General features: G+C 36.6%; 1 protein-coding gene across 1 annotated transcript in view; it reads right to left on the bottom strand.

Annotated features, from left to right (window-relative positions):
• Window positions 1-12,324, bottom strand: part of LOC122803768 (1-phosphatidylinositol 4,5-bisphosphate phosphodiesterase beta-2-like) — an 805,974-nt gene that overhangs the window by 440,360 nt on the left and 353,290 nt on the right. The window contains exon 14 of the mRNA XM_044073456.1: window positions 4,747-4,871. Coding sequence (XP_043929391.1) covers window positions 4,747-4,871 — 125 coding nt within the window. The remainder of the gene's footprint in view (window positions 1-4,746; window positions 4,872-12,324) is intronic.

Raw genomic sequence — 12,324 nt, 5'->3', positions numbered from 1 at the left:
GTTGTGTTATGATATGGTCTGAATCCATGCTGGGTAGTCGTCAGGAGATTGTTAGTAAGAAGGTAGTCAGTAACCTACTTGTGAACAATTCTTTCAAGAATTTTTGATAGTGGTTACAGTATTGCAATTGGTCTATAGTTATTTATTTCAGTTGATGGGCCACCTTTATGTAGAGGAATGATATAAGAGGTTTTCCAGATTGAGGGGATCTGGTGTTCAGTTATGGATCTACTGATTATTTGTGAGATGGGGTATACTATACCTTCTGTTGTTATTTGTAAGTATTCTGCAGGTAGACTGTCTACAACTAGTTTGGTGGGTTTTAGTTTTTTAGCAGACTTTTGATATTGTCAGTTGCTATAGATTGAAGAGAGAATCGTGGTGTGGTGTTTGTTGTGGGGGCTGAGGGTATGGTTATTGAGGGAGTTTGATTTTTGGATAGTCCTAGTATGGTTTCTGTAAAATATTTGTTAAATTGAGTAGCAATATTCTCTGCATTGTTGGTAGTGGTTGGAGAGGGTGTTCCTGTTTTACCTAATAGAAGGATATTGTTTATAGTGGACCAGAACTTTTTTGGATTTTTGTGGTGCCTGGTTTGTATTTTGGTGTAGTAGTTTATTTTATCTATTTTAATTTGTTTTTTAGCTTTATTTCTAAGTTCCTGATAAGTCTGTCGTGTGAGTTGGGAGTTATTTGCTTTCCAGGTAGACCAAGCCTTCTCTTTAAGTTTGAGAAGGTTTAGTGTTTCTTTTTTTAGCCAAGGGGTATAGTTAGACTTGACACATGTAATCTGGACAGTTCTTAGAATTTTCAGAACTCGCGCAGAATCACAAAGTGCTCATAACTCTAAGTTGTTTCAAGCTAGTTTCCATAATAAGGGCTTGAAAATGAGCAGCCTTGATTACTGGTTTCATCTGTTATATCAGACTTCTAACATTTTAGGCCTTATTTACTTTATGTAATCTATTTCTTTCACTGATCTTAATATGTCTATCCATCTCTATTAAATCAAGCAATTCCTCCCTTAGATCATTTTCTTCTAAACTAAGGTCACATTCTTTGCTCTCTGTTTCCTGTGGTCATTCTACAGAAAGTTCCAAAATGTCTTCCTGTGACACATCCTGTTCAGTTGCATCTTGCATCATCCATTCCTCTTTCATATGGGAACTCATTAGCTCATCACTCCGCAGCATTGCTTGCATCAGAGTTGTCACTATTTCCTGTTCCTTCCCTTGCTATCTAACTCCAACCAAACTTTTGTGCCGGTTTCCTACTGAATGCTCCATTGCATCATCATGTGACAAGTGAACAGATGTTTCCTCTTTCACCTGTTTCTCCTTCACTTGGAGACTCATTGTTGCATCATGCTGTGACACTATCTGGGTTGGATTTTCTTCTCTAAATCCTTAACTTTGCAAGTAATCCACGATTTCAGTTTCTATTTCTTTAAATGCTCCATTACCAATCCACTTTCCTACTTTCCTCCTTTGTTTTCTTATTTTTTGTATTGTAAAATGTTTCCATATTGGAATGCCTTTGCCTGTATCTGTCTTCAAATATCTTTGGTGCTGCTTTTTATATTGATTAGTTTTGCTTTCTCCTTTGCATAAATATTGCACCAAATCAAATCTTTATATTTCTACTTTGAATGTCTCCTACTCTATTTGTTTCTCCTTAATTTGGGGACTCATTGTTCCATCATGCTGTGGCATCACCTATGTTAGACTTTTTACATTAAATCCTTTACTTTGCAGGTATTCCGTAACTTTGATTCCCATTTGTTTAACTTCTACCTTACTAATCTTCTGTGCTATGTTCCCTCTGTTTTCTTCTTACTTTTTGTATTGAAAAATGTTCCTTATATGGGTGCTTTGTCTCTATTTCTCTTCAAATACCCTTGGAGCTGCTTTCTTTGTATTGATTGGTTTGGCTTTCTCCTTTGCAGAAATATTTCACTGTATCACTTCTCTCTTTCTTTCCCATGTCCACATTTCTTTTTTAGGTTCATAAGTGTGTACTAGGTTAGCTGCCCTTGTGGGCCATTTTAAGGCTACCTTATTTCCCCTTTTGTGCTTGACATAACCTATCCCATTTGGTTATAGACAGGCCTTACCCAACCCATTTTATACCTTTCAAAAATATCTGGGTTTTGTTCTACTAATGAATCCAAATTTGCACTAGCTTTTGACAGTTTTTCTCGTGCAAGAATTTTTCTTACTTTAATTTCTTTCTTATTCTTTTTGAATATCATTTAGCTACAAATTCTGAGCTTCTTGCATAATAGTAATAATACATAATGTTGTCCTTATTTTCAATAGTCCACGCTATCATCTTTATGGCTCTTCCTTGGGCTGTCAGTTTTTGCGATTTTTGTGGACTACTACTTCCTTTTAGAATGGGGGGAGGGGTCATTTTCACCCAGATCCTGGCCTAACCCCAGTGTAGGAATGTTTCTGTGTCTTGACGATTCTACACTACCATTTTTTCCAGTTGTGGCACCAGTGCACCTACCAAGATTGAGCACTTTTTTATCCTAGGACTTGAGCACCCAGTTGTCTTTTTATTTTTTAACTTACCTCTCTCCATGATATATGCTATATAAGATACAATCTATAGAGCAGTGCCATCTTAGTGAGATTTTGTGAAATCAGGGTCCAGTATGTGAAGGTACTCACCAAGACTTGAGGATGACTTCAGTTCTGGCACTACAACTTTCCTTTTCTTGCTGATTTCATCATCTCTGCATTCAAATCCTTTAATGTTGTCTACATCTCCTATATGGAGAGTACATTTAATGTTTGGATACCTTGTATATACTGTATATTTTATTGTTTGTATACTATATTTCTGAGATAGTATTCCTACTGCATTGTTAACATTGCGGCTCTCATTGTTTATATATCCTGGGCTGAAAGTGAAATTGGTCAGTTGTGATCGGTGGTCTACCCAGTTAACAAACTGAAATGAATAAATAAATCATTGACAGTTGTAATAAACCACCAGCTAGACTATCTTCCCACTAAGATTTTTTTTTTTTTACATTTCAAATGAGATTTTAGCAAGAAAACTGACACAGTGAAATGCTTCACTCTTAAGCATGAAACATCTGATAGATGGACCTGTTTATAGTTTTCCTTTGGTAGTGACCTCTACAGTAGTTTGGCACAATCTGTCTAGATATATAAGTATTTGTGGAAGGCAGATACAAGTAATTCTTCAATTCAGCTCTTTTTTCATTTTAGACAACAGCAACTATATGCCAACAAAGTAAGTCTGAAATCTGACTTTTTAGATGAAACTGACATTTCCTTATTCAAAGTTATAAAACTTGTTATAATGAACAGAATTTTACCCCATCGTGGCATGTATGCAAAATCCCTCCCTCTGGCAGGATTGCATTGACCCAGTCAGCAAACATAACATGACCACATCACTAAAGAGAATCTCATACCTAGTTTTGAAAAATTTGTAAGTTAAACATTACCAGAGATACAGGGTCTAAGGACTTGACTTTTGTCTTTGACTGCAGAGACAGATTTGTTTTCCAGAGACTGCCCCTCCTATGGCACAGGCTTACCATCCATGTGAAGCTGAGTTTGTGTATTACTCAATTTAAGTACAACCTAGACCAATGGATGGGGAATAGGAAATTTACACTGGGGTTGGCACCCATGTCCCTTATGGACAGAGGTAGCTTATAAATGCCTGGCCCTCAATGTCCTATTTGGGTACAGGACATTATTAATCTTTCAGAAAAAACTTGGCTAGGCTTAAAAAGCCCCCCCCCCCACACACACAGATTTTTAGCTATGAATCTATGATAACTCTTCAAAAATAATGCTACAAACTGTAAAGGGAAACTGACTGTAAGAGTTTTGGACAGGTACTTGTAGCTTGTCTGGTTTAGAGTGGTCAGTTCTCCTTACCATACATCCCACAGAGGCTTGTCTGCCTCAGAGTGTTTAATGCTCCTTTATGGACTTCCCAGACAGACTTATCTGTCTTGGAGTGGTCATAGCTCCTTACCATACATCCCACAGAGGCTTGTCTGGCTTGGAGTGGTCATAGCTCCTTACCATACATCCCACAGAGGCTTGTCTGGCTTGGAGTGGTCATAGCCCCTTACCATACATCTTACAGAGGCTTGTCTGGCTTGGAGTGGTCAGTGCTCCTTACTGTGCTTTCCACAGAGGCTTGTCTGGGAAAATTCCAACATAAATACAAGGGACTGATGATACAGCAGTAGGAAATGAAATGTGAAATTCTGAAAGTGGTTTGAATCAAATTTAGGGAATCAAAGGTCCTGTCCCCACAAGGAAAGTAGTACCTTGCACCACTGATTATCCAACCAAATATGTGCCTCTTGTTTTCCTAATATGCACACACTTTTTGAGTATGACAGTCTGCATTCAAAACTTTGTTTAAGGCCAAATGGTTAACTGTAATAAAAGCACATGGTGCCTGCTGACCCCGGGAATATGAAACTGCTGGTGCAATGAAATCTTATGGTCAACTGAGAATACCCACCAGCATAACCCAAAGACAAAACTTTAGTAGAGAAACCAGTCAAAGTAAAATAGCCAAAGGCACTTAGATGGCACTGTAATTAATTAAACCTTCTAGTACAATGGTTGATTGTTTTAACTGCATGCCACACTCTTAACATGTTACAAGACTTCAGAAATTGTTGGGTGGGAGAGGACATATAAGCAGGTGCATTCTTTATAGAAACATAGAAAAACTCACCCATTGTTTGGAAGTTTAGAGCCACGAATTGGCAGCCTGCATTCCAAAACATCTGAGGCATATAATTTGAAGAATCCATCCGTGTTCCCTTAGGGTAGATACGGCTCATTTGCCTTTTGTTATATCTGTATTTCATTATATAGGAACATAACTACTTTCTGTGAACCATATTATTTTATTGATACAATTAAAATCACTGTTATCTTATGTGAAATGGTGTCTTATGTGATTTAAATGTTTTCTACAATGTTTTTAAAAATTCAGGCAAATGTTGGTAGTCACTTGAAGTTATGCTGTTACAGTATACAACTGATTTTACAAATAGTACTATACATGCCTGCAACTATACCTACCTGCAAGGGTTGTGTATAACCTTAACCGACTTTATACTACCTGCTGATAAAAAGCTCTCGAACAACATTGTTAAGGATAATATACCCTGACTTGGCTCAATTTGTTTTCACTGAAAGGCAGATCTTTCATATCCTAATGCAGAAATCAAATTAAGAACAACCTATGTAATTAATGAGTTGCATTAAGGTCTAAATCACATAAACACAGAGTATGGCATTGTTGTCTTTATGATGTTTCTATTTTGGCATAATTAGACACATCAGTAATGAATAAAATTAAAGTACTCTGCAAAAATTCCTGCATAATTCCACATGTGGCAACATGGATTAGAACTGGATGTGTTAAACACAGTGCTATGAAAACAGAAGTCCAAAAGTGGGAGAGATTCAATATACACTGAATAATTCCTTCACCTTCACTGCAGAAGTTATGAAATAGACAATGATAGTGTAGGAGTGTATATACTATGTTTTTTATTTACACGCTACATTTAATGGTACCACTGCAGAAGATGGAAGTAACCTAGTTTCTCTTACAGGTGCAGTGACAGCAAGACAGAATGTTCAGGTGGCATGTTTTACATTTCAAAAGTGTTTTGATCTGATCTTCTGCACTTATGTAAGTCAATTACAATACATACCTAATGTTACAGAGTGTGGTACATTTAATACATCAGATGCAGGTGGTAACAAGACTACAGCAATGAAATTTTGATCCACTACCCTCTCAGTAGCTATTAATATAAATACAGGAAAGGAAACTGTAGGCATAAGAAATGTTAGTATGAAATTTTACACTATAGGGTCCCAGCATGTATTATTGATAGGATTGCAACAACCTAAATAGACAATAGTGATTAATTCATTCTACAAATCATGACTTATGACAATTTTTATTTATTTATTCAATTACTAACTGGGTAAGTCCGCCAGTCGGTGGACTGTTTTGAGAGATCATCCTAATCATAAGGTAAAGTTAATACATTTTGTATATACATTATTGATGTATATTGTTGTACAACAGCTCATACAGTCATACAGTAAATGCAAATACAACAGAATAAGCACACTGTATAGTTTTGGTGTTCCAAAGGTAGATGCAGGCAATATTCACTGAATATAAACTGCATACAATTATATTCATATTTATTGCAAATTGGCAGTGGTTTGACAAACAGTTATTATATGTGGAGTTCAATGTTCTTTTTCTGTCCGATAGGCATCAAAATAGTGACACCATTATAAAGTCCAATAGTGTGATATGACAGGCATATAGTTTCTTATCTTTTGTCTTGGAAGAAGTTACCATGAGAAGTAGGTCATTACACACATATGACTGGTGATTGAATCACACCATCCATTTTCCTAAATGATCTGCATTGATGAAGGCCATGGCATCTGAGTAGGACACAAAAACTTCCTTTGGTAGTATAACAGTCCCCAGGTGATCCTACCAGATTTGGGGGTATTCCTAAGTAAAATGAGAGATACAATCAACTCAGTATGTTGTGCATTTTCTACAGGATCTTTTCCCGATGGGCAAGGCATCATAGACCTCCATTATAAAGTGAGCAGAAGATGTCCTTCTTGTATGTAAACCAATTTTATCTGGTTGCTGTTAACCCTGAAAAACAATTGCACTGTTCCAAGAGATACCTGAATTACTAATCTCATACCTATCTCTCTGAGAGTGAGCTCAGTTACCTGCAACGGAACCCAGATTCTATTGCTTGTACCTGCAGTCTCACATTTTTGGTCACTACCCACATGTCCTAGTCATGGTAAGGATGGGGACATTGTTGGATTATTAATTCAAGTGCTCCATCCTTTGACTCACTTTGCATGTCAACAGCACAGTTTAGTACAGTCTTTGCAGTATTTCTGCTAATGTATCCAGCCCTGATCATTCTTCCTATCAAACTACCATTTCACATTCCACAAAACCACAATACCTAAAGTATTCCACTTGAGGAAGCTGCAGATAGATAATCATGAGCTCCGACATCATGATGCTAATTTACATTCCTGCTGTTTCATAGTCAGTAGTAAACTGCTCCACTGCCTTATGGAGATCACAGTAATTTCAGACAAAGAAGCCAGAAAACAGTGAATATGCAGCTGTTCTATGTCCACAGTGTGTACTCACTCAAGCTTGGTTCTCAGATACATGGTCTGAGTGCCATGAGGTAGAAGCCACCCTGTTGCTGTAGTACCTCCCAGAAGGCATTCTGGGTGGAGTCATGCACCCTCCTCAGATCTATAGTACACATGTTAACAGTAACACCACACTCCCATAGCTTCACAAATAGCCACAGAAGGAAAAAGAGCTAGTTTATTATCCCACAGTCAAGAATCCATAGTCCACTGGATGCACTCTCTTTTTAGCAATGTGGTCATGATCCCTCATTAATTTAGAAATGAAAACCACCATCCCAATTTGCTAATCTAAAAGTATTGTCTCTCCTTCTGCATCACACTGAAAAGGCGTATTGACCACAATATCCTGACAGCATTTAGCCTGATCTTATCCACTTCAGCAGTACCTTCAGAGTGGAACTGTTTAATCACACAGACATCATCTACAGAAATGTCCAAATCCCATCAGGTGTTTCCAGCACTTACTCGTCAAATGAGGGTATGTGATCCATGTTCATGAGCTTCTCATTGTTCCTTCCAACCCCTGACATGTGATTTAAGGTCATTCAAGGTCATTTCTCTGCCCTTATTGGGAATAACTTGAGCAATTCCTTTCCCACCACTCCATTAAGAATGATCCTGTATGGATTCACCAAACTCATCCCACACTAAAGCCCTGCTTCAGGGACTGCAGCAGCTGCTGTATTCCTTGCTGGTCACAGTTTAGTCCACCAGCACCATCACCATCACCACCAGCACCACCATCACTACCACCAGCACCACCAGCTCCATCATCACCAGCACCACCACCAGCATGCACCAGCTCCACCACCAGCACCACTATTCTTTCTTCTACTGGAACACTTCTTTTTCAGGTGGTCTTTGAATTTGTGCAGGGTTACTGCTATGACAAGTGCTCACCACAATTCAACTAAAGTTCCTTGCCAACACAACAGGGTCTATTCTAAATTCATGTTCTTCAGTCTCTTCAAATATATGGAAGAGGTTTTCCCTGAGAATGTAGTGGAACTCATTCAGACCAAAACCATCTGCTTGGCATTCCCAACATGGTTTCACTAAACATCTGGCTTTCATGTTTCTGTCCAGTTACTGACATGACTGTTTGACCGAACTTATCACCAACTGGTGATCAGATGACAACATAGCAACTCTTCAGATCCAAGTGTCAATAAAATATGAAATATGTCACAAGAATTGATGATCCAGCAACCAAACCTGGTCAAGGTGATCCAGTTCCAAACACAATTATGTGGAGCATTGTGTTTGAACATGTTAGTTATGGACAATCCATGACTTTGCAGATGTCCACTAACAATTTCCCAGATTATTTCAGATTAGAACTATTTCTCTGAATGTATGCATGATTTAATAGTGTTATAATAGAAATACTAACATTTTTTTAGACTAGCTCTCATTGCAGGTGGCAGAGATGGACTACACATACTCTCATTTATTAACCAGGTAAACAAACAATGGATTTATGAGATATATAAGGGTAAAACAAGGATGGGTGGGATATATAAGGGTAAAACAATTGCTACATGAGATGTATAAGGGTAAAATGAGAATGGATGGGATGTATTAGGGTAAAACAAGGATGGGTGGGATGTATAAGTGTAAAACAAGGATGGGTAGGATGTATAAGGCTTAAAGAAGGATGGGTAGGATGTATAAGGATGGGTGGGATGTTTAAAGGTAAAACAAGGATGGGTGGGATGTATAAGGGTAAAACAAAAATAAGGATGGGTGGGATGTATAAAGGTAAAACAAAAATAAGGATGGGTGGGATGTTTAAGGGTAAAACAAGGATGGGTGAAATGTATAAGGGTAAAGCAATTGATAGATGAGATGTATAAGGGTAAAACAAGGATGGGTGGGCTGTTCAAGGGTAAAATTTTATTTACTTTATTTATTTTTACATTTGTTAACCAGGTTAATCATACTGGGCCCAGATACCCTCTATTCAGTAGAGACCCAAGGAGAAAAGCTCCAGAAAAGTAATTAAAAATAAGAAAAACCTAACAATTCAAGTCATAAGATACTTAACATAACAAAACAGACAGAAATAGATGTATTAAATCTATTGCTGCTTTACTGTACCTTAGTATAACTGTGTAGACCCTTATTTGCCTAGTTGTTAATCATATCTCATCCAATGAAAACTAAATAATGTGAATGAACAGCTGTCTCTACATCTCTCTCTACATCTCTTCCATAAATGCATATATTTGTTTTGTCTGTGGAGCCTTTTTGTCTCTGCATCTCTCTCTCTCTCTTCAAATATGTATTTTTTAAAACTGTATGTGTATATTGTTATTGTGTGGTTTTTTTCTCCCCTCTCCCGCTGAAAAAGGACATGTATCCAGTCGGACTATCCCGGTCAACAAATGTAAAATAAAATAAATAAATAAAATAAAAACATGCAATTTGAATATATACGAGGCAAAAGTACAGTATTTTGAGAATGCAGTAGCAATATGTTTGTGAAATTTGGTTAGCATTAAGTTATTTACATCTAATGTAGCAATGCCTAAAATAAAAAAAATAAAAAATCAGAGTATCACGATGACATAGTACAACAAAGATGCATTTAATAGCATAGGTACTAAGTGTAGAGAAAGTAATAAATGTAGACATATTCTGCAAGAAGCATGGCACACCTAAAGTCAAAATACCTGTGCAAAGAGAATAATGATCAGTGACTGAGTAAGTCAAGGTAAACGTCATACATGCACACATTTGAATAAATATTAAAATACTTTGTTTAACTAGGATGGCCACAGTCTAAATCTATTAGCTGGTAGCTAAGCTATTTAACCCTTCCACCTCCTTTCTTTTTAATTTTTGCACAGCATTTTGAAGATGTAAGTCAAGTTAGGGTTTGCTACGTTTTAAGCTTGTTTATTCCATGCATTTACCTTTCACTGTGAAGTAGAAATGTTTCAGTTTGCACCTTCTGTCTACATTCGATGCCTTCTTTGTCCTCCTCGTTTTTTCCTCCAAGACTAGTAATCTCAGTCTGCCTCCTTCGTGACGATGCAGATGATGAAGCTGTTTAGTATTTCCATGTCCTCCCCTCCCTCTCTCTCGTGTCACTCTCTGACACACTCCTTACTGACCAGCTTCATCAGATCTCTTAGTCCTCCTTCATTTTTCTTTTTCTACATAACACAAAAATGTTATCCCATGTGCTAATTTCTTTTTAGGTTTCTGAAATATCTACAGTCATTCTCCTTCTAGCCTGTATGTATTGTAATATCTACAGTCATTCTCTAATATCTACAGTCATTCTCCTTCTACCCTGTATGTATTGTAATTGTTGACACTCTGCTTCTCTCTCATTTCCTACGTTTGCTACTTCTTTTTCATTGTCATTATACCCATATTTTGATTTCAATCATGGGTATTAATCCCCCTCTAGCTTGCCAACATACCAAAACACTTGTTCCCATAATAAGTATCCAGGCTGATCTTAAAAATAGCTAAACTAGTACTTGCTTTAACGTAATTTGGTAATCTGTTCCATGCATCAGCTATTCTGTCAGAGAACCAGTTAGTACACTTCTCATTCCTATAGAATCTTCTACATAACTTATCTGATAATTCTCTACTACTTTTGAAAACCCCAAATATTCCCAGAGGTAGTTATCTCTAAATGTCCTATATATCTGAGTAAGATCTCATGTTAGATATCTATAAGAGATGCTATACAAGTTCCGATATTTTAGTTTTTCATAATAACTTAAATTTTCACATCCATGGATGCCCTTGGTATATTTCTGATGTACTTTTACCAGTTGACTTGCGCTTGTTTCCTTATATGGTTTCTATGTTGTTATTCCATACTTAAGTTTGGGTCTAATGTAATTTACAAACAATGATTTCATCATTTCTGATTTCCTAGACTTTATAAATCTTTTTACACAACCTATAGTTCTATAACTATCATTAACCAATTGGTTGATATGATTACAAAAACTCAAAGCTGGATCTACCCATATACCAGGTCCTTAAATGAGTCTGCAGTTTCAATCATTGTGTGCTGTATTAAATAGTCACCTTTCAATTTATGTCTCCAAAATCTCATATGCTTAGTTTTTGATGTGTTTATCAGCATATTATTCTCCTGTGCCCAAATGGTCAATTTAGTCAAGTTCTTTTGCAGACATGCCTTATCTGTAAGAAATGTAATCAGTTTACTCAATTTCAGGTCACCTGCATATCGACTGTAGTACATCTCATATGAAAAAGTTAGGTCTGAAAGATCCAATCTAAACAAGTAAGGGCCTAGGACAGAGCCCTGTGGGACACCCTGACTATAACCAAGAATTTTACCTGTCCAACTGTTATATGATACTTGCCATGTCCTATTTGTAAGCCATGCAGCTATCCATCTTATCAAAAGTACAGCAATACTTAGTTGTTCTAATTTATTGATCGGTGTTTTGTGTATGACCCTGTCAAATGCTGAAGTTAAATCTTTATAAATTACAACACAGCACAATTTTTCATTCATAGCTGTTATATGCATGCTGATATATGGTTTCAAGTCCCAACCTATCCAATTATATCATCCAGTTTTACATTCTCCATTATTTTTCCACAACATAAAAGTAGACTTAAGGTTCTATAGGACTCTGAGTTTGTCCTACTTCCTTTACCTTAAGATGGAATGTGAACATTTTTGAAAGAGAAATTGTTTGAGTGCAAAAAAAAAAAAATTTAACATCATGATCTAGGCATACAACGTCAGGGGAATATAAGAAAAAAACACCTGATTAAGGTAAGAGACAAAAAATATAAGAAATAGAAGACAGATCAAACTACAACTCTGAAAACTGAAACAAACAAGCTGAATAAACAAAAGCATAGTTTGAAACAAGATCAAGAAAAATGTAAAAAAAAATTATATAAAGATATTCAGCATAATAGGAAACGTTTTTAATAGATACAAAAGATGTGGAAGGAGTAAAGACATGAAAATTGATAAACTGCGTGCAGATTCTAAAATTTATTCTCAGAAGCAACAGATTACAGATATATTTATAAAATTTTATGCAAAACAGCT

The sequence above is a fragment of the Protopterus annectens genome, chromosome 6.part0 (assembly GCF_019279795.1).
Source record: "Protopterus annectens isolate FY-2018-M chromosome 6.part0, PAN1.0, whole genome shotgun sequence".
Taxonomy (NCBI): Eukaryota; Metazoa; Chordata; order Ceratodontiformes; family Protopteridae; genus Protopterus; species Protopterus annectens.
The sequence above is the reverse complement of the archived record's forward strand: the minus strand, read 5'-3'. Positions and strand labels throughout refer to the sequence as shown.